This window comes from Acomys russatus, chromosome 8, assembly GCF_903995435.1.
Source record: "Acomys russatus chromosome 8, mAcoRus1.1, whole genome shotgun sequence".
NCBI lineage: Eukaryota > Metazoa > Chordata > Mammalia > Rodentia > Muridae > Acomys > Acomys russatus.
In genome coordinates, this window is record NC_067144.1 from 46,514,462 (window position 1) to 46,538,814 (window position 24,353).

Consider the following 24,353-nt stretch of genomic DNA (forward strand, 5'->3'; position numbering starts at 1 on the left):
CTCCGTGGCCTACCAGCTTACCAATAGTGCAAAACTCCATGTTTTAATCATATTTAACCTCACTATAATTTTAATGATGCTGCTCTGAATGAAATAAATTTTAATTCAACATGAACCTATTAGTCCACAATTCTAATTGCACCGCTTGCTGGAAGTTTTAGCTAAAACATTGTTTAGATGTTCCTTGGGTTGGTTATGTCTCTTTTTTCTTTCACCATCATCTCCTCTTAAAGTTAAGGTACAATTTTATAATTTTATTGAACTTATAATGCATTCCTAGCCCAACAAAATACAAATAGAAAAACATAGCAATGTATTTCTATTATATAAACAGAATTATTTGAGTACAGACTACTCTTCATTACAGTGTGTTCCCTGGCCTTTTTAAGAGAATAGGTTGGCCTTAGGCCGTTTCTCAAGATTGCCCAGGTTTTACTTTCTTTACTCAGTGTTTTGCCAGTCATAAACATTTATGAATGCTACCTGTGTACTTGTTCCTCATTATTTTTCATTTTATGAATGCTACATATTGACTTGTTCATTATTTTTAGGTCTCCAGCATCAGGACAAGAACAAAGAATCAGCTTGGTACTGAAGCATGGTATTAGCAGGTCATTTGACAGCCTGGATGCAAGTACCCACTGGGAAAAAATGCCATTGGGATATCAAATCCAGCAATAGGACACAGGAAGATGGATGGAGAAGAGGACATATAAGGCTATTGTCTTTAGAGTTGAACCTTTTTCTGGAGAAAACAGATTGGGGCTTAGTCATTGAAGAAAAGTATTTTGTTTGTTTTCTCTCATCTGAGCCTTTGTCAACTGTGCAACGTTTAGTTTTACTTGCCTTTTACCAGTAGCATTCATAAATGTGGGTTTGTTTTTGTTTGTTTCTTCTTCCATTTTCTTTTTGAACCAGCTACCTTGTCAGGAGAAGATGAGCCAACCAATGAAAATATTCGTTTCTTCAGGAAAACCATTTTGTAGCTCTATCTTCATCTATTGTTTGTAGAAATGCACAATATTTGGCTTAGTGCAGAGGGGATATTTTTGAGGGATGTAATTTTTTTTAAAAAAATATTGTAACAATCGTTGAGTTCTGTTTAAAGAACTGTCTCTCAGAAAAGCACTGGCCTAAATGTTTAAGTGCTGATCTTTAAAGTGACTGTGCTTCAGAGGGTACCTCAAGGGTTTCGGACGTCTTTCTACGAGAGTGGCACTCCCATAGACAAACCTTGCAGCATTGTGTTTATATTGAATCTCAGTGAAGGCTTAATTCCATGACAGCTCCCCTAGTTTGCAGTTACATACATGTAGCTTGAAAGATACACTTTCTTTTAAAGGGTATAAAGTAAAGGGTATCTTATTACTTTGGTTTCTCCCGAAGGGTTCTTGAAGATTGATTAACAAGAAAATTTAGGCTAATGAACAGTAAATAGTTCTCTTTATAGTCCAGCCAATCTCAATTAGAAATAGAGCTTACACATGGCTTCATAATAGGAAAAAACAATGAAGGCATTTAGCCATGATACCTGTGGATACCGTTGACTGACTATTTCTTCACAGCAGTTTAAAAGTCATAATTTGAATGAATTTATTTTCTGGGGTGAATATGAGTAAGGTCACAAAAGAAAGCAGACACATAACCAAGTGCTGGTTGTCCCTTCATCATTGTAAACTGAAAAGTAATGTAGTCTTTATGTAATGTTTTAATTAGTGCAATTTGCAATACTTTAATTTTCTTTTACGTGTATTTAATTCTCAAAAATTAGAGCAAAATAAACATGGTAACAGATTTAAGTTTGTATTTCAATTACAGAAACTGGTTTAAAGATGGAAAGCTTAAGAAGCGAACTTTATATGGACCACAAGTTAAAAAGAAAGTGAAGTTGAGATGAACTTTTAGAGAAGATTAAGCAATGTTTGGGACTGTGAAGGTAGCAATGACTGGCAAATAAAAGACACAGCTTATTTTTCCTTTCAGTTGCTCCCAGACATTGGTTATATAGGATGTAAGTGTAGTATAGATGCTTTTATTTGATAATGCTTCTCAAATTTTCCCATCTCTCTCAACCCACATACAACAGAATGTTGAATAAATTGCTATGTTCTGTTTTTAATTGTGTATGTCATGGTGTGAATACTTTACACATTAGCAACACAACAAGCAGTTAAGCAGAATTCTCACAACCCACTTCCAAACATTGCACTCAGCTATATCTTTTCCACTAGTTTCTCATCCTGTGGCATTCTGAATTATAAACCCATGCCATCTCTTGTATCTACAGACTCGATCATTTCCTCTTCTTGATTTTCTTTAGGACAGTCTCCAAATTTTTACCAATATCATCTAGACTTAAGGTAGCTTTCACGTACCAGTATATAAACCTATGTGTCCAGACAGTGGCCTCATTTAAATTCTGCACATTTTTATCTGGACTGTAATAACAAGTAAAAATGATTTTGTTGTTTTCTTTGCGAATATGTGGATCACAGGGTTGAATGAGTCTATCCAATTCATTTGGTCTCACATCCTCCTGAGTTTTGAGAACCAAGCATTCAGCATCTCCCATGAGGGAGACGTGCTGGCTGTTATCTCATCTTTCCTTGGAACACATTAACTTCCATTGCAGTGTTGCCTAGAATGATGCCACACTTGCCTCACTGAGCTCATTCCATCAGACTTTCCCAGTTAAGAAGAGGAAAAGAAAACTCTTTGCTTCTTTGCTTTTTTTTACCATCAAATTGCACTGAAAGAGAAAGCAGATGATTTAATGATTACACTCTGATCTCCTCATAATTATGGCAAATTAATTATTTTGCTGGAGGCCTAAAGAAAGGGAAGAGTGAATTCCTTTGTATGCTTGCAACAAAGGAGTGAGCACTCACTTTGAGAGCAAGCATGGCTATCAATGGCACATTGTCACCAAAGGTCAAAATCTAGTAAAAGGAAAGGAAACAAGTCTCTCTACTTGTCCATCATCCCTCAATATTTTGACATTACTGTAATGGCCATAAGTAATGAAGGGAGCTATAGCAGAGCATAATAAGTAATCTGAAATTATTTGCATGTAAAGTGCTTTTGCATTCTGTATCTGGAGTCTCACTTCTAAGTATGGGTGCTATATAGAAGTGTGGGTACCACCTGCTTCTCTGACTTCATTAGACCCACTTTACAACTTTACAACCCAACTTTCAATCTGTCTGAAAGCCTGTAAACATGACACCAAAAACCTTTATTATTCTCTATCTAATCTACCATTTCCCCAATGAACTATCTAGACTAAGAAACAGCATAATGTTGGCTATTAGGGTTCCTACAGGATATGTGAGCTTTTCTTGTTAATTTGTAAAGAGCCTCTCAAGTTTAAAGTCTAAACATTTTCATAAGCCAAACTTATACATTATTATTAAGAAAGTTAGCTGTTGTTTTAGCTTTTCCATTTCTTCTTAAGATTTGCACTATTAACTCCCCAAAATAGCAATATTGTCCTAAAATTTATGAATGAGAATTAGTGGATGGCGAAACTACTGAGGAACACATTTCCCATCTTTGTAGAGTTTTTTAAAAATGTTCTAGAGGATGTCTGTATGAGCTCATCATTTAATTTACAAATAGTATTTGTCTACTTCTAAGCCTATAGGGTCTGAAATAGGAAGTGGCCTTCCGTTCGCTGTCTGACTGAATGTTGTGGTTGTAGTGCCATGTGACAGAGACTGTATTTTCATAAATTGCATTCTGTTCCTTACAAAAAGTATCCCCGTGTGAAGGAGAATTTGTGGAATTAATTAGCCAGTGAGAGTAGCAGTAAACAAGAGACAAGGGAAGTTATTGTTTTGAGTGAGAAAAGAGTAGGAGAGCAGGCTGATTTAGTGGAAAATGGATTAGTCAATTGAATTCTGGTTTACCCGTGGTTTATTGTGTGAACTGGAACCTCACTTATGTATCTCCTGCTAAAAATGGGACAATACTAAGTAGCCAGGAGGCCGTGAAAGTTTGAAAACATAATCAGATGTACACTACTTATAGTTTAGATGTTCAAACATCTTAGAGCCCCCACAAATGACCATAAGTTCAGTAAGCTGGTTATTCAATTGAGCTATTAAATATCCCTCCCCTTCATGTTGCATATTTATTCTTCAGCAGCTGAGTAAACCAATGGCTGCTTTTTGGTAAGGAGGCATTGCAAAGAGAATTTTTTCTCCTTTTACTTATGGGGGATAAAATGTTAACTTCTTAATTAACTCTGAGTTTTAAAAGTTGTGTTTCTGAGGGAAAGATTAATTAAACATTTAGGTATATATAGCTGGATTCTGTGTCATATTCACTCCCAACTCTATACATTGCTATAATCAGATGTAGGAGGACAGTGTCGCCAAGCCACTGAACTTTGTTTTTGTCAGATATACATTGTGTTTCTGTGGCACCAGACTAAGAATTTTCCTTTTAAATTACTCACTCCTACCTTCTTGTGTTTGCTTGCCTCAGAGGAAAAGTTGCACAACATGGTGGAAAAGAAGTCTCTTTCATGGAAAGGGAGGGGGAACCATCGCTTTTACGATCTGACTCGGCGGATTTACTCTACTTGAAGAAAAAAAAAATGAAACAACTTTATTGGAAGCAGATGTTGACACTGTGTCAGTTATTCAATCGTTGTAGTGACAAAGGGGTATTGATGGCAGTCGGGGTTCCTGAGATGGGTCACCTTCCCAGCTGTGGGAGGACAACAGAAGCTGCTTGGAACCCAAAATGAAGTGAGCTTGTGATTTTAATGTGCAACAGACTACGGACTAAGCTGGTTTAGTGGGTGTCCTCCCCTCTTCCCTGGAAAATGCATAATGTACATCTTTCAGATAATATTAAGGCTGAAGAGACAAGTTAAAATCAAATATCTTTAAAATGCTATAGTTTGAGGAACCCTTAAATTCACCATTATATCACAAAAACTTGGATTAAAACAATTTCAGAAAATTTAGGCTATTATTTGTGTCCCAAAATGTAGCTGAACACACACACACACACACACACACACACACACACACACACACACACACATATATATATATATATATATATATATATATATACATACTATGAAGTAAGGATGGCTTTGGTGCTTGAGGAATGAATGGAGCCAGCAAGGGAACCTCAGTTTCAATAGCTTCACAATGCTAATTGCCACGGTCATGGGGTCATGGGACCAGGTCACAGATTAGACTTGTAGAATATTGCATAGTATTTTTTCTCTTAGTGATTTCTGGGAAATTTTTAAACTGTAAAATCAGTTACTACCTTTAAATTTTCTGTTGTGAGATTTTGTTTGCTTGAAAGATTTTGCAATCTCAAGTGATTAATCAAGGAAATATTTCTTAAGTTCTGATCATCTTGTATTGATTCAATGACATTTCCTAAATCTCTGTTTTAAATTACAGGGAATTCTAATAGGTTTAAATGTAATTTACCAATTCTATTGTGTTGTGTAAGTAAACATGGACAGCCGTTCTTCTAGAAAGCGGCACACTATCACCAATTTTTTTGAATGATTTCTGACTACTAAATTTTAGCCTGATATTAGTTCTTTTCAAATATAAAATTCTTAATGAAGTTTTCTTTCTTCCTATCTAAGATGTGAACTTTTCTCTTTATACAAATAGAGGTAGATATGCTTTGTTTTTTTTTCTTCTGCTCTGTGCCTAGAGACAAAGGAAATAGTTTTTAGGCACTTGGCTTCATGTGTAGGAGATGTATAGTCGTGGACTTCCTATCTGACTTACAAACACTATTCCATATAGAGATTATCCCAGATGTACAATGTAGGAAAATATTCATGTGAGTTCTTTGTATCATTTTAAAGTGCATATATTTAAAAGGAAACATGGATTCCTTTTGTTTCATTGTGTACACCTAGATAAGGTGAAATGCTTTTGTAAAGAAAAAAAGATACACAGTATGATAAACTGTATATTTATCACTTGATAAGGTAAACTGAAAACTAATAATAGAACTCATATCTTACATCATTTGACATACAGTGAGAGTCCAGATTTGTTACATCTCAGAGAAATGGTGACACCTTTGATTTCCCATTGTCAGAAAAGAAAGCCAAGTAATCTGGGTTATGCGGTCAGCTTTAACTAATGAATAATAGATAATTCTTAAATCCTTTGACCTTATAATTGTAAAATCCTATGGCTTTTTGTTTTTTTCTTCAAATGAAGGACTCCTGTGTCACTGATATAAAATCATGGAAAACTTTGTAAGAAAAACATGATGTCATTTTCTTTCATTTGTTCAATAAATAATTTAATGTGACTTTAATGATCTGGTCTCCACTTACTTAACTAAATCTCTGTTTCCTCTGTGTTAAAACAACGTGTAGGTGGGCTGGAGAGATGGCTCAGAGGTTAAGAGCACTGGCTGCTCTTCCAAAGGTCCTGAGTTCAATTTCCAGCAACTACTAAGTGGCTCACAACCATCTGTGATGTGATCTGATGCCCTCTTCTGGCGTGCAAGTGTACATTCAGGCAAACATTGTATACATAATAACTAAAAATCTTTAAAAAACAAAACAAAACAACTTGTAGGTATCTTTCAAAAGTCACATCTTAGGTTTTATAAACAATGAGGTTAATTTCCAGAGCCATGCATTATTTTGTTATAGTTTGGGGTGGATTATGAAACACATTTATAATTGGAAGAGCAAGTGAAATGGATTAATGATATAACAGGAGGAGTCTTGAGAAGTTCTTCAGTATAATGTCTCTAAAGTATTTGTCTGACCCTTTGGAAAACATGTCTTTATGATTTTGTTTTCACATTCATTGCCGTAGAACTTTCTGTGAGCACTATGAAAAGGCAAATGAACAACAACAGTAACAAGTCTTTTCTGTGATTGACTGGCATGAAGGAAGTGGTCCTGAAAAGGGTTTTCTAAGAGGTTGTACTGTGAAGGAAGTTATATATGCTCACTACATAGGCCTCCCATTTTTTTCTTTCTAAATGTTCTGTAATATGAAAACTTGATTTTGGAGCGCAGTCTTAAATAAGAATATCCTCCAGCAATGCAGGTGAAATAATTTGACACAGCTTCTTTGACACATAGTTAGACTAGGGTAGCCTATGAGGGGGGTATGGCTGCTGTAAAAAATCACTACAAATATAGTTGTAGACTCAATTTTCTTAACCAAAATATTTTATTAACAACTTATTGACTGAGCCTACATCAATTATAACCTGATTAACCAAAACAGTAGGAAATGAGGATTAATTGGCACAACAACAGAACCTTAAGGATATCAGTTCTGAGGAAAGATTCTCTGGTCAGGAGCTGCAGGATTTCTTCCACCAGAACCTGCTGTAACCAGACCCCAGAGCCTCAGCAGGAGCCGGAGCTCTGAAGCCTTCCCTCAAGTGGTTTTCTCTAGGAGCGCCTTGAAGGGCAGCAATGAACAGCCAAATCTATCCCAAGTCTCCAATCCTCCCAGCCGCCAGTTCTGGGCTCATTTATATATTTCCTCCCAGAGTCTGTTCACGGGATCTTTATCAGCTGGCAGCAATTAAGCTCCTGCACGAGGTGGTTGCTCTTCTAGTGAATTAACATCACCTGTTCTCTCAAGAGACCATTCCGATCCCACACTTGGGATCCTAAAGAACAGGTTTCTCTCCTTCATATAAGGACTTAAAGCAACACAAACAGATTATTTTACAGTTCTGCACCTGTTGGACTCCTAGCCTGGGTTTTCTCTTGGTGGACAACAGAGCACAGATTGCATCTTGTCCCCACAGTCCAAGAGAGCATCTGTGTTGCTACTCATCCCAGTTCCCACAGTCCTTCAGGCACTGGCTCCTTCATCCCTATTCAAAACTAGTCATCCTCATCTGTTGACACTCTCCCATTCTCTTCTGCCCCCTCCTTGTTTAGATAATGTTCCTTTGCGGTTATAAATTGTTCGTATTTGTAGAATTCAGGATAGTGTTTGTATTTCACACCCCATGTCTTCAAGGTCCTTATTTCTCTATGAGATACTGCGTGGTCTCAAATTTGGAGGAGTTGGGGCCGCGGGGAAGAATGTAAACCCATGTTATTCTTCCACAGTTATTTCTGGCCATTAGTCATTTTCTCAAAATCAGTTTATAACCAGGGAGGACTTACTGCTTTATCAGAGGTTACAGAACATAGTCTTTGCTTCCATGTTCTTGTGGAATATTGTCTTCCTGTTACATAGCAAGAACATTTCTGGAGTTTTTTCAAATGTTTCATGAAGTGTTTGGACCCTTTTGGTGGGGCCTGGAGAATCCAAGAGGTCACAGCCAGAACTCAAAGGGGTGAAAAACAGTCCTCAAGTGAGTGTTCCTTCCTCATTGAAGTGCTTTCCCTGGGGACAACCAAAAACTAAGCATTTAATTGTTTTGCTTGGGGGTGGGGTTTATGCCCATGCTGTGATGTGCCAACTCTCCATGCTTCTCATTTGACTAAATAGCGATGGATAACCACATTGACGTGGTAAAGTCTTAACACTTCTGTCCAAATTGAATCACTCCATCTGCTATCAGTTAAGCAATGGAAAACTTACAGAAAAGCAAGGATGCTTTGATAGATTTAATGTGCAGTGTAGGAATCCATATTGTGGGATGCTCTGGATCAATAAATGAACTTCGCTGCTATTGGAAACAACATCCAAACACAAGTGCTTTACTTTCCATACCAAGTTTGGCTGTGGCTGAATGAAGCACACCAGCATTGATCCTCGACTTGCACTTGTAAAAGCCACTATTTACAGAGAGCCAAATATAGCAACAGAGGATTTAATATCTTGCCAAAAAACACAAAATCTGTTCCTCCTTAAGCATGATACTCTATCCTTTTCTTGTGGAACTTGCTAAAAGGAAAATACAGCTTTAAACGACCCAATCCCTTCTGGTGAAAGTTCCCTAGCCTTTTTCAAATGAGTTATGCGTAGTTTTGTTGTGTTTTAAGTTTCCAAAAGAAATCAGTTACATGAGAAATCTATCCAGTGCTGGGTTTTCTTAAAAAAACAAAATACTTTTAATGATAGCTGCGTTAATGAATTTGACTATAATAATTTTTTTACTGTGTGTGTATGTCCAAACTATCCTGTAAATATTCTTTTTTTTTTTTTTGGTCAATTAAACCTTAGTAAAGGTGTGGTAAAAGAACTTATAAGTCAGAGATTAAAGAAAACAGCAATTAAGAAAATTCCATTTTGACAGTTTAGACCTAACCAAATATTGAGTGATGTAAATTTGTATTTTGCTTTGTATATAATTTTACTTAAAAATTAGTTTCAACTAATGTATTTTTTCCATTTCTTTGGTCTTAGGCTGTATGTAATTTTATTTCTAAGTTTTTGGTGATCAGTAGATTAACCCAGATTTTTTTCTACATTACTAATAACTGTGACTCTTTTGCTCATACACAATGCATGACCACACATATATGTGTGTATAAATGTGGGTGTATGTGTGTGTGTGTGTGTGTGTGTATGTATGAGAGAGAGGGGATTTGAAAACAGCTTTGTAAACTTCACTAAGAAAATAGTTTTCTACAGTGACAGCTTTACCAGGCATCTCTGTGTGGGATTTTAAACAAACACAAGCCTGTTTGGAAATACTTGGTGTATGTAAACATGCAAAATATGTTGAGCAGTGCAGCTGCCCTGTTAGAGAGCTGCAGGGTGTACTGTCTCATTCCTGAGAAGATTTTGGTGGTAATGGGATTCATTTTCCTGGCTTGGCTTTGCCCTTCCTCCATGAATCTTCTGAAAGCACAAATCTAACACCCTCTCCCGCTTACGTGCTAATTCCAAGAGGATCACTTCCATGGATTCACACTAGAAAAGGTGGGTGGTGCCATGAAGAAATGTTTTTGAGTTTCGTGATGTTGTAAAGGCTGCATTTTGGAGAACTTGCTTGGACTTGCTTTGACACCAGCCTCACACAGAACCCAGACACTCAGCAGGCCAGATTCCATTAAGACTTGTCATGGCAAGGGGTGGGTGAGAAAGTGCTGTTGTGAGTGGCCTTCCGGCGGTGATGGTCCAATCTTTCTATCACAGAGTAACCATTTTAAGTGTGTCATCACGTTCTTTAACACCAGACACTAAACCGTTGATGAGAGTAAGGATGTGCCTGGCTCCTGAGACCCCAAAGAGGAAGAGCTGTTAAATGTGAGTCTGTTACTAAAGCATTTGGTTGAACAATTGTAGAGAGAAAAGGGCTAAGAATGTGACAAGGGACAGTCTAGGCCATAGAAATAGAGCTCACAGCAACACATGTTTAACACTGAACACTGTATTTCCTCAGTTGTTCCCTGAGGATCAGCAGAAAGAAATCTAAATTGTTTGGAGGAAATTAACTCACCAACAAATACAAAGAGAAGAAAACTATAAAATAATCTCTAATTTCTCCCTGTAGAGGTTTACACCTGAACTTAACTATTCTTCACAAATGACACTATGCAGATTCTCTCTGAGTTTTAGCAAAATAAAATGGGGGCCCAAATTTAGAAAGTGTTACTTAGAAACTGTATATTCTTCTATAATTTCCATACTTCTTAATGTGGTCATCTGGCAAGTGAAGACATTATGGGCCACTATTTGGAGAACTAATAAATTTTTTTTTTAATTAAAAAAGAAGCCTGTAATCTGTTATCACAGCAGACATACAGTTTTCTCTCTTTTTCGAACTGAACTTCAAAATTGTGGAAATCTCTGGTTAAGTCATTGCCAAGTGTGCTCACGTGCATGTGACAAAGCCAGGCTGCAGCCCAGGTGTGATCAAATCAGCCAACCCCTGTAAGTATCACGCGGTTTCCACTGATCTCGCTATGGTCACACCAGAAGGTTTTTGCTATTAGAACACATTAATCAAAGGGTCTAAACATGATCAGGAACGGGGCGCTTTGGGTCACTGAGAGAGAATAATCTGGGTTTTTTGAGCCACTTAGATTCGGACCTGTAGAATATTATTCCTAGTTTGGGGATGCACAACCAGTTCCTATAACATTCTGGTTTGAAGGATTAAGTTTGTTTTCTTATAAGGCCAACCTCAAATCTCAGGGGTTAAAAGGAATGCAACATCTTTTTGTTGCTGTTCTTGAAATAATATTTTAATCTGAAATTGCCAATTCCTGATATCTTTACTTAACGCATAAGATATTGTCATTTTAAAATAATAAGAACAGGGTCCTGGAGAGATGGCTCAGCAGTTAGAAGCTTTTGCTGCTCTGCAGAGGAGGGGTTTTTTCCTTGACACAGTATGCTAGCTCTCAACTGTCTATAACTCTAGTTCCAGGGGAGACAACACCCATTTCGTACATATATACAGATGAATCACCCATACACATAAACATAAATCTTTAAAAATGTATTTTAATTCTGATTTTTATGTTATATAAAATAATGTTGAATAATGCCCCCCTTTACAAGATGAATGCACTAGGTGCAATGATGTGATAAAATATATGATTAAAAAATATACAACTGTCTTCTCATAGTTTATCAAAAGCATAAAGGGTGTGAAATAACCTGGTTTCAATACTTTCATTGACATCCCAGTTGTTTGTCATAGGAATAAGTACAGTTTCTCATCGTTTAAAACAAAAAGGCAACACCTACATTACAGACTAAATATGTAGATTTAACAGGACAATTCGTAAAACTTGCTTAGTAGTGGACTTATTCTGAAGATTAGACTTTATTAGTCCTACATATATGGGGGCTTTACAAAACCCCATTGAATCCTCAGTAGCACTTCCCAAGCTCAGTTCCCCATTCCCATTTTAAGCAACAAAACTGTGGTGTAGAGAGATCTTAAGAAACTTGTATAACCCAGAGTTAGCCCTGGATCATTCCTCAGGCTAAATAATTTCTACTCTCACCTCTCCCTCATTTTATCAAGTTGTCTTTTCATCCACAAAACTAATTCTAGATGCTTTTCATTTGTCTTCAAGTATCCTTAGAAGCTGTTACTATAGGAAGATGTACATTAGTGCATTATACAAGGATGTGGCTGGAAAAAAGGCATAAGGATTGCCCCAACTCTAAACTATACATAGCTACTAAATAGATTTTTCTTTGTCATCATGTTTCTTACGCCACAAGGCTGATGGAGGCCTCTCCAATTTCAAAATATATAATAAAAATGTCTGAGTAGAAGTGAATGAAAACATTTGTAATGTAGATAGGATAAAGTAAATAAATTGTTCTTTAAATGTAGATAAGCAAAATGTAGATTAAAAAATTTAAAGGCCTAAAGGTTTCTGGTGAAACAAAGAGTCCTGAAGCCTTGCCTTGATAGATTTGCAGTGAATGTGTCCTTGCCAAAGGCACCTAACCACCCCATGACCTCAGTCTGGAAGTGCATATGCTAAAGTATGAGTGACGCAGCAGAGATTAGCACGGCTCCTGAGTAAGAAAGACACACCAGTGCCTGAAGTGTTACAACAATGTCTGAGAGAGACAGAATAGGACAAGCCTTGGTGAGCTTGGTTAGAATTTCGCTCTCTCCCCCACCCCATCCCACCCCACCCCACAAAACACTTCAGCAATTCCCACTTTAGTAGTATTGGATTACGGCTACAATTTTCTGTTTCCTATCTGTTGTAACAAGTCCGACAGATATTTGCAGAAGATAAAATAATTGTGTTCTGGTTAAAATTTTTTAAAGGCTTCTCCTGGAAGGAAGGAGACAGATGGGAAAGCTAAAACGTTTTGAGCAGAATGTACATAGACAAGGAGAAAATTTGTGAAGGTGACACTCAGTGACAAGTTTGCATGCAAAAATCTTGAAGGTGTTTGTGACTATGCATGACCATGAGTAAGGACAATTCTAGCACTCTTTGGGTAATAATGTCTTTCGATACTGAAGTAGCTCATGAAGAATGTGCTCTAAATTATCTGAAAAAAATAATAAGTTCCTGACCTATTGTGTTGCTAATGATCCGTGCCCTCCTGGAAAAGATTACTAAAGGGCCTTGTTGTGGTTCCTCATCTATTAAATTGGGAAAGTAAAACTAGAGTATCTAGGGTTCTTCTTCTTTGATCGTTAAGTGATTGCATTCTATTTTCGTTCAATATAAAACCAAAACCTAGTTAGACGTCAAATTAATTTTTTTTTCCTGGAGATAGAAAAGTTTGGAAAGAATAGCCTAATTGGAAAAAACCTATTTGACAATTTCTTGAGATGCTAATGGGAGTCCAGGCTACAATAGTTCAATAAGACAATGTACGGAGTGGAACAAAGAAAAATTCCAAAGGATCTCTGTACCAAATGCCATTGGTGTTTATGTAATCTGAAAAGGGAAAAAATGAGAAGAGAGACGTGGTTCCCTTAGGGATTTGACATCCTGGTATTTGTATTTTTAACACAGTTTATCCTGCAAGGAGCCAATATGCAAACCTGTGTGTAATTTAGAAGTTTTTCTCATCCCATGTGTCCCACATGCTGGTTTGAATTACTCAGAATGGAAAATAGAAATGGAGGGGGGGTGGATAAACATTTACAGCATTCCTACTACTAATTATGTACAGCACAGTAGACATTACAGACATGTCACTAAAGACATATCAGGTTAGCCAGCCCCACCTCTCACTCACCAACATCCCTCATTTGAGAGAGTCAAAGCCTTGTCATTTTTTCTAGCTTAATTTTAATAATCTATTTTAGCATTGGCTTACATAGTTTCTGTTTGTAACTTAAGGTGGATGACTTTTATATGCTTTCTCTGCATTTGCTAACTGTTTACCTTCCTCAAATCTCATATTTCCGTGGTCATCAGGAAGATCAATTTATTGCAATAATCCTAAAGGATTTAACACCATTTTAGGATACCATCTGGTACCCTGGGTAAAAGCTAATGAATATGACCACTGAACCCTAAAAGAATCCTTAATCAACTTGGTCTGGCTGTTCCATGTAGTTAAATCTCTATGACATAATTGTTTATCAATACATTCACCAATTATTCATATTTGATTTAATCACTTATGAATAGATGTCTATTTCTTCCCAAGGCCTTGTCAACTGTCTTCTTAGGTCCTTAGTCTGTTTTCTTTCTTGTAATGTGTTTGTCATATACATGTAATACATTAATCTTGATGGTCTCCTTGCTGAGGAAGATAAGTGACCCAGTGTAGCCAAGGAATTCCAATCTGCAGTAGAGGAAGCAATAGTTTTTGCTCTTGGACCAATCACTGGGCTCTGTAAAACACTAAAGCAAAACTACATGCCCTGTTCTTTGCAATCTTAGGGACTATTTGATCTGGGTGGATGCTTTTCAAACCCTAGAATGATGCATCCAATATTAGAAGAACATAAGTTCTACGCCCTGGTAACACCCAGGAGATAGGTGACCAAAGGTGGTACTTTTCCTCCTGTTTGCTTTGGATAGCGTGCTTGGGAGGAGGTGGGACTCAGTCCCAAAGCCCAAAGGCCTCTCTCTGTCTTAGTCTTCTGTTACACAGCCACAATTCTACCTTCTGTCTGGTACTCAAGTTGTAAATCCCTGGAAACTGCTTCTTGGTTTTGTTCCTCAGGACTGTTCTCAGATTGCTAATCTCTGGTTGGCTTTACTATCTTAGATTTTCTATGACTATTTCTTGCATTCATACCACTGTTTGGAAACTCATAGTCTATTTTTGCAAGGTTCTTGTGTAGAGAGATAAATTTCATCTATATGGCATTGCTCTGGAAGACAAGGCTCAAGAAAAGATTGTGGCATAGAGTAGTTCACATGTCACACACCATGTGTGTGTGTGCCTGCTTGAAGAAAGAAAGAAATGGAGTGTTTAGTAAGCCATGGCAGGCAGTAGCAGTACAATTACTATCAAGTTGCAAGGAAGTTTAGTATTCTGCTGAACTCATTGATACAACAGTGACAATGACTACAAGTTTTCTATGGTTCAAAAAGCTTTGGCTATGGGACAAAAAGATTTCAAACATGGAAAAAGTCAAACCAAGATTTTTAGCTCTCAGTTCAAATCACAAATAAAACATCAAAGAACTTCATGACAGTTGAAGTGGTCCTTAAAATGTACTATAGATGTAGGAAAGTGTGGCTGAAGGTCAGTTCAAGCCAAAGTTTCATGGTGCAATTTGAAGAATTTTGAAGAAAATTGTTCAGATAGTTTTGCTAAATTTCTATTGTTAATGTTAGAGAATTAGTGAGAGAACAATTATCCATTTAGACATAGAAATACTAGAGCAATATTGAACTCTAAAAAGTAAGTGAATCTTGAAACTACTTCTAAAAATTTATCTTCCAGTGTAAATAGTCCTTCTTCCTCTTTGGATCATCTGTTACCTGTTTCTTCCATGTCTCCTTCTAACCTATATTTCCTTGTCAATCTGGACCTAAAACACAAATCACATTCTAGCAATATCATGAGGAGGTGACTAGTTATCTTAGCTTGGAAGAAGACAGCATATACTCCCAAGGATTTCAGAAACACACACACACACACACACACACACACACACACACACACACACACACACACACACTCACATGCATACAGTGGAGCCTATAGGTCACCTAGACAGCAGGTTTTTAAATATTTCATACTAATAAGTGGAATACAACATTAGGCTGGATTTCTCTGTTGACAGCACAATTAAATCTACTAAGTGTATATGCTGGAAATGGCCCTAACAGCTTGTTTAGTTAACTGACCAAAGCTTTGGTTCTAAGAGCTATGGTTAATGAGGTTAAGATGCTAAAGTTTTCTTCTAATTATTTAGACAAAATACAAGAGACTTAGAAATTTGGCAATGTTAGGAAAACAACATTAAGTACAACTTGACTTCCTTCCCTCTAAAAAAATGTGGCATAGTAGTTGTAGAAAGAACTCCCATTCATAGGGCATTGATAAATGCTTTAGGTGGGAACTAATTCCGTTTAAGGAAATTGGTGATTACTAGAAGTCTGGAGATAGTAGTGAGAATTGCCACCTTATGCAATTTTAATATTAATCTGAGGGCATAGAGTGACACAGATCAGTTAACAGATATAAATGGTTCAATTCTATAACAGGAAGTGAAAAATGTTGCTCTGCAGTATCTTTTAACCCAGAGAAATCTGGGCCTCCAATAGGTAATTACTGAGTCTTAACATCACTTAACCTGGGGATTCAAAACTTCATGTCATGGTCTCTCACTCAATTCCTCTGGTCAATTAAAAACATCCCTCAGATTTCTTTTACAGAAGTGGATACTAACTGCTATTTGAAAAAGGTCCTGCAATGATGTCACGTGTCCTCATTGTAACTTTGCCTCCCAGCATAACCCAAAGGAACTATGACCATTTGGCTTCTGATTCTACACTAGAGAAATGGGAGTGGTCAGGCAGTGTCTCACTGTTGACATTCCTCTCTGAGGACTTGACAGACTGTTATAATTCAGCAGACTTTTAGATGGTGGATGAATGCAATTCTATGACAAGTCTCTGTTGAAGTGTATCAGTGGGTTCTAAGGAGGCAAGCTATGGCCATTTTTCTGTGGCAGAGGCCTCACATTTATTGTCATGTTAAGGCCAAGGGTTTCTTAGGAAAGGAATTGGTCTCTCCTAGTCCCTCACAGGCTAGCATTTTGGTCTCAGAACTCATTTGCTTTCTTGACATGTTCTCAGACTTTCTTTCAGTCTCTGCTTCTGGTAGCCACATGGCCAGGGTACATTAAGACCTTGTAGACCCTGCCTAAGCAATAAAATCATAGGTTTCAGAGAGGGTACACACCCTACTACTTCTTAGTTTGAAAGTTCTCCAGTAACTTAAATAATGCATGTTTCTCCCATAAACTCTGTTTTATATTTACTATAACCACATGTTTTCATGATGTGTTTGTGACTTTTTTCATTAGCCCAATTTTTGAATTTTCACTTCATCCTTCTGTAAAATGGAGTGCTGCTTTGGTAATGGTCCTCATTCCTTAAAAAAGAAATGAGCTCATTAGCAGATATGAAAATTGTTGCACGAAAGATTTGGAGCAGAAGTTGTCACCTGTTTGTTTTGAGCTTGAATCACTGTTCCTACAGGAGGTTGCAGATCTTTGGGGGAAATACATTACGGCTAATGAGGGCAAGAAGAAATATGTTCAGAATCTAGGGGATTTTGAAGAGTGTATTTTATTACTTCCATATTTTATAGTAAAGATTAATGGAAAACTATATGAATCTAACAAAGGCCCAGGAAAACATATCACTCAGAAATGTTGCTTAGCTTACCTCAGAAGATAAGGCACCTGGCCATCTGAGGTCATAATTATAAAGATTAAATAAAATAACCTGAGCATCAAGGACTTGATCTTACTCACTTGTGAAGAGTGTCTTTGGAATGTGTGGTGTCACCATTACTCCTGTCCTGTCTTGGTCCTTGAGACCAGTGAGAAATGATTTGGACCCAAGTTCATCTCTCAAGAGCCAAATACTTACAAAATAGAAAACCATATTCAATTTATTTGCTCTTATCCTTCAGGTGTGCAGCAAGGGTCAGTGTGGTCATTTCAGCACAGATTCAGAGACAGCTGCTTTCACTCTTCATTATAGATGAGAAGGTCTAGAGGTTCTCAGACCTCCAGACAAGACTAAATGAACTGACATTTTACATAAAACTCATTTTGCTCATGATTATTTTAGACACCAAAAAAAGCCACCACATTTTCTATTCTGCCTCAGTGATTACTTTGACTTATTACATAAAATTTTCTCCAATTACAACAACAATTTGATTCTGAATGAAGATTCAACATCTTTTCTTAGTATTTAGTTCATTTCTTTCTGAGCTAGATTGCCCTCTCAACTTTGTCTTGTCTTCCTTGCCTGGTAGACAGGACATTCACAAAATATGTCTCATTTTTAAAGTCATGGTCAAATTGAAGTGAGGCCATAATAACCTAGTTCTGAAGTTTATAAGTACACAATTTGAAGTAGACATATGCTTATTTTTTGTGTTATGTTAGCATCTTATTGCTAGTTGGTATGAAGGAAATGTCTATATTAATTACTTAACTAGTTAACTCTAGTACTATAGCATTTACATGTAAATTTTTATTAAAGTGAGCTCTTAGCTTTCAAGGTTAAGAGTTCTTTTGTGTGCTATTAGAACTTCACTTAAAATGTTATTAATACATATAGCTCATCTTTTCTGAAAATGACTAGCTGTGGTGGTTAGTTAGACTAGGAAAACCAGGCCTGATAAATTACTTTGGATGCATTATTTTATGAAAAGAATAAATAACAATTATTAGAAACACAGATGCAGATGCATATGAACATTGGAATTTGTCAAAGACGTATAAGTAATCTATTTCTTGAATATTCCATTGGCCTAATTGTTGGATAGCAATTTCGCTGGAATCCACACATTCTGTCTGAAAAGTTAGGGTAGATTTGTGAGATTCAGGAAATAAACTACTAACAATCCCCAAATTCTCCAGGCTAACAAGACTTACAGGCTCCTCTCAAAAAACAGAAGATCATTGCAAGGGAGAGGAGAGATTCTCCAAACACTAATGCATCTGACTTGTGAAGTTTCCGGAAAGTCATAAAGCTCCATAACTGCAGCTTGAGTGAACTATCACTCAGACTAGGACAGGCTTATCAGCCATCTTGTCATCTGTTGTTCTGTAGGAAACATCTCTCCCACACTCTTGTCAAAAACCTGAATAAACTCATTGGGACCATGACATTGGACTTTGGTATAAATGTTGCTTTGATCTGTCAACAGTGCCCTACTTGGACTGAATAGAGATTTGTTTAAATTTTCCCCAGGTAAAGTCTGCAAAACACAAAATGTGCTCTTAATCTTTATATGAAAGTGTTTTTTCTTTTGTAAATTATTTTTGTTAGAGTAATATGTGGTTTATATAAAGCTCACTTACTATAATGTAGTGTTTGCTAGAGTTTACAGTGCCCCGCATTAGGACTTTGCTGTCCTTTTGATGAGGACACCAAGACTATAAAATTTTTAAGGGATGCATCTATCTAGAAGGAGGCCAGATTCTTCACAAATTATTGTGGGATTCAAGTCTTTTTTCTTAGAGTTTTGATATGAGGCATTTAACTCCCATAAGCACCTCTGTCATTAGCATCTGCCATTACTTGATTCAATTAAGAAGACCCTTGCCTGGAACTTCACAATGCAATTGAAATATTCATCTACTAATAAATAAACTCATTTCCTTATAAACTTACTCTAACTTGTTACTTCATTGTAATGATGAAAATGAACCAATTGAATATTTATATATCACTAATAATAATAATGTGTATATGATGTATATATGTATATACATGACATGAGTGTGCAAGCTCTATGCACTCTCACATCTACAGGGTCTGGGAATTTTCACTATATGAAGCATTTCCACATGATTTGGTAACTGTTCACATGCACGAATCCTTGATATAAATTTCCTTGAGGACAAGGTGCCGATGGCAAGGAACTATGACTTCTTTCTAGGGTATTTAAGACTGTGAGCAAACCAAATGCTCTAAGTATTGTTTTAATAAGTTAAAAATGAAATTTATTTTCTATCAGAGACATTTTAATGTCTTTATTTTGCAAATACTTATCATTTGAAATGATACCATGCGAGCTCTGTTACCTTCCCTCTGGAGGAGGCCTGCTGGTCCCCAAGAAGAACCAAGTAAGAACCCACCTAACTTTTCTGTTGCCTGGCATGGTACACAGCCCACAGAGCTCCACAACCCCTACATAGGAGGATCACTGCTGGCCTCAGGATCATCCAGGCCTACAGAACACCAGGGACAACCAGGTTAGAGCCCTTTCTTCTGCCCACCTGGGACACAATCAGAAGAAGAAAATTCAGGCCTGCAGGTCCAACAGTGCTCAGCCCTCAGTAGTGAGCAGACAGCTATCTATTTTCTGAGCTCCACTGTCAGGCCAAGTCTCTACCTGTCTCCCCAAGGAGTCCTGTCAGCACCCGGGACAACCATATGGCTAAAGGCCAGCAAAAGAACACAACAAGGGCCAGGGCAATATAGCATCACATGAACCTACTATCCTACTAGAACAAGCTCTGCACTCCATGAAACAGCTGAAGCAAAAGATGACAACCTTAAATCAAGCCTTTTAAAGATGATAGTGGCCTTAAAAGAGGATATGAGTGAATCCCTTAAAGAAATACAAGACAATTGAATGAAACAGGCTAAGGAAATGAATAAATCCTTTAATAAAATATGGGAAAAAACAAACAAGTGAAGGAAATGGATAAAGCTGTCCCAGACCTGAAAATCAAATATAAGCAATTAAAAAAAAAAAAAAACCCACAAACTGAGACATTTGACATTCTTGTAAATAGAAAACCAAGGTAATGAGAGACACAAGCATCATCAATAGAATACAAGAGATTGAAGATAGAATCTCAGGTGTAGGAGATACGATTGAGGAAATGAATACATCAGTCCAAGAAAATGTTAAATCTAAAAAGTTCCTGACACAAATCATCCTAGATATCTGGGAAACTATGAAAAGACCAAACCTAAGAAATACAAAAAAGAGAATATTCCAAGCTTCAAAGACCAGATAATGTTTTCAACAGAATCAAAGAAGAAAACTTTCCTAACCTAAGGAAGGAGATGCCTATAAAATGCAAGAAGCTTTACAGAACACAAAATAAATTAGACCAGAAAAGAAAATCCTCCTGCTACATAATAATGAAAACACTAAATGTACAGAAAAAAGAAAAATTGTTAAAAGCTGTAAGGAAAAAAGACTAAGTCCCATGTAAAGGCATACCTATCAGAATTACACCTGACTTCTCAACAGAGACTGAAAGCCAAAAGGGCCTCAGCAGATACTTTACAGACACTGAGAGACCAAAGAAGTCAGCCCCAGCTACTATACACAGCAAAATTTTAAGCACCATAGATAGAGAAAACAAGATATTACATGACAAAAACAAATTTAAACAATGTCTATTCACAAATTCAGCCATACAGAAGATACTAGTAGGAAAACTCCCATGGAAATAGAGGAAATAAATAACACTACATCAGCAAAAGCAAAACAAGAGAAGCACACACACACACCATCACACACATACACTCTACCACCACCACCATCAAAATAACAGGAATTAAGTCATTGGTCATTAATATCTCTCAACATCAGTACTCTCAATCCCCCAATAAAAAGCTATAGGCTAACAGAGTGGATGTGAAAACAGAATCCATCATTCTGCTGCATACAAGAAAGATACCTCAGCAACAAAGATAAATATTACTCCAGAGTAATAGGCTAGAAAAAGGTTTTTTAAAGCAAATGGACCCAAGAAGAGAGCTGGAGTAGTCATCCTAGTATCAGATAAAATAGATTTTTAACAAAAATTAATCAAAAGAGATGAGAAAGGACACTTCATACTCATCAAAAGAAAAATCCACCAAGGTAACATCTCAATTCTGAACAACTGTGCCCCAAATGCAAGGGCACAAACATTCATAAAAGAATTAATAGTAGAGTCTTCATCACCCCACTCTTACCAATGGACAGATCATTGGGACAGAAACTAAACAAAGAAATAAGAAAACTACCAGATGTCATGAATCAAATGGACCTAACATATATCTACAGAACATTTCATTCAAACACCAAAGACATTACAATCTTCTCAGCACCTCAGCACCTTTTCCAAAATTGACCATAAACTCTGTCACAATTCAACCTTCTACAGATACAAGAAAACTGAAGTAACACATTGTATCTTATCAGACTATCATGGATTTTAAAGCTACATTTCAATAACAATACAAACAAGAGAAACCCTACAAACTCATGGAAACCAAACAACTTCTTTTGCAGTGACCACTGGGTCAGGGAAGAAATAAAGAAATTAAAGATTTCTAGAAGTCAATGAAAATGAAGGCTCAACAAACCCAAACTTGTTGGACAAAATTAATGCAGTACTAAGGGGAAAGTTCATAGCATTAAATGCCTTTATAAAGAAATTGGAGATATCTAGCAACTTTAACAGCACACCTGAAAACTCTAGAAAAAAAGAAGCAAGCACACCAAAGAAGAGCAGGCAGGAAGTCATCAAACAGGGTTGAAATCAATAACTTAGAAACAAAGATAAAAATGCAAAGAATCAATGACACCAAGAGTTGTTTCTTTGGTAAAATCAACAAGATGACAAATACCTACCCAAACTAACTAACAGGCAGAGACCGGTATCCAAGTTAACAAAACCAGAAATGAAAACAGGACATAACAACAGACAAAGGGAAAATTCAAGTCTTATTTCAAAAGCCTATATTCTACAAAATTGGAAAATCTTAAGGAAATGGATGGTTTTCTTGACAGATTTCATTTAGCAAAGTTAAATCAAGATCAGATAAACAGTTTAAATAGTCCTATAAACTCTCAGTTTCCTTAGAAACAGTCATAAAAAGTCTCCCCCCCCCCCCTAAAAAAAAAAAAGCCAGGACCAGATAGTTTTAGAGCAGAGTTCTACCAGACTAAATACTAGTTCTCCTTGAACTATTCCACAAAAGAGAAATGGGAGGAAAATGGCCTAACTTGTTTTAGGAAGTTATAGTTACTCTCATACCTAAACAAAGAGAATTTTGTCAGAGACGTAGGGACAAGTCATAGAGGCTTTGCTTGACAAAGTTCCAGAGACCTCCAACTGTCCAGCATGATCTCTAGACAGATGTTGTTGAAGTTTTGTTTGATAAAGATCCAAAGAGCTCTGGGTGATCACCCCTAGCCTTAGATATTATCTATGGTCCAGGTGTAATTTTGCCTAAAAACTACTTTGAAATCTATTTTGTCTCCTAAAACTGTCTTTCTATTTCTCAGCCTTAATTAAATTTACATAGGAAGACTTTTTCCCATGGAGCATGTTGAGAGAAGGCATATGGCTATATACTTGAGAAAATGAGAGAGATTTTTGCTTTGACTGTGAGTAGTCAGCCAGAAACTGCTTGAATGAAAGTTAGGTCCTTGATATAACAGTACCTGGCTAGATATGTTAGTGGTAGAAAAGTTTCTTTAGAATCTGCTTTGAGAGCAATAGAAGGTGGGCTTGGAATATCACAGTTTACAGATATTTTACAATAGATGACCCCCTGGCAATTAGCTTAGGCTTGGATAGTACAGCTATTGCTTTGGGACTGGAGGCAAGTCAAATTTTTTCTGTGTTGAACATTTAGTTTAAGCTGTGTTGCTATGACAACCATGTAAACACATGGATTTAGCCAATGGAAATTTATGATTAAACATTATCAAGTATTGTTTAAGAAGTAATAATCAGGTCATGCTGACCATTGCTTGGAAATTGATTGATATTTGCTGTATGCTTTATTGTAGATTATACAGAACTGCTTGTATTTCTTTGTTAGACTGTTCTCTTGCTGTGTTGATTTTTAAAGGCTTTATTAATCAGGATGTAATCTGTAATGAAAAAAAAAACTTGAACTTCACTTTGAATATAGTACTAGAGTTGGCCCACAAAGGACAGAAAAGTAAAGAAGTAACAAAAAAGGAAAAGCAGAAGAAAAAATAAAGGTCTGTTGGCTACAAGACTTTTCACTTTGTACCATAACTTATGTCTGGGCTAGTATACGTTTTCTTCTGTTTCTCAACCTCTTCTCAACATGTAGTTCCAATAGCTAGTTGTTCAACCAATGCTTGGTTTCCTTTAACCAGCTGTTCACCACCTGCTCAATTCTCCTACTGTAGAACCACCAAGACTTTCTCTTCTCTCCTTTTCCCTGTTCCCAGAGCTGGGAGTTCTGGGAGAATTTTTGACCAATCTTTCTCAAGAATATTAATGCAAAAATACTCAACGAAATACTCACAAACCCAATCCAAGAACATATCACATATACCATCCACCATGATCAAGTAGGTTTCATCCCAGGAATGCAGGTGTGGTTCAACATACAAAAATCCACAAATGTAATGCACCATAAAATAAACTGAAAGAAAAAAATCACATGATCATCTCATCAGATGCAGAAAAAAGCCTTTGACAAAATCCAACACCCCTTCATGATAAAAGTCTTGGAGAGATCAGGGATTGAAAGCCCACAACTAAGCATAATACAGGCAATATACAATAAACCAATAGCCAACATCAAATTAAATGGAAAGAAATTCAAAGCAATTCCAGTAAAATCAGGGATAAAACAAAGATGCCCACTTTCTCCATATTTCATGCGTAAAGTTCTAGCCACAGCAATAAGACAACTAAAGGAGATCAAGAAGATACAAATTGGGAAAAAAGAAGTTAAAGTATCCCTATTCACAGATGATATGGTAGTACACAAAAGCGGCCCCCAAAATTCTACCAGCGAACTTCTCAACAGAGAAATC

General features: G+C 36.8%; 1 protein-coding gene across 5 annotated transcripts in view; it reads left to right on the plus strand.

The window, feature by feature from the left end:
• The window catches only part of Vgll3 (vestigial like family member 3), a 41,767-nt gene extending 40,703 nt beyond the window's left edge, over positions 1-1,064 (plus strand). For all 5 annotated transcript variants that reach the window (XM_051150126.1, XM_051150125.1, XM_051150129.1 and 2 more), the window contains exon 4: positions 552-1,064. In XM_051150126.1, the coding sequence (XP_051006083.1) occupies positions 552-595 (44 nt within the window). In that variant the 3' untranslated portion in view covers positions 596-1,064. The remainder of the gene's footprint in view (positions 1-551) is intronic.
• Positions 1,065-24,353: the final 23,289 nt, after the last annotated feature.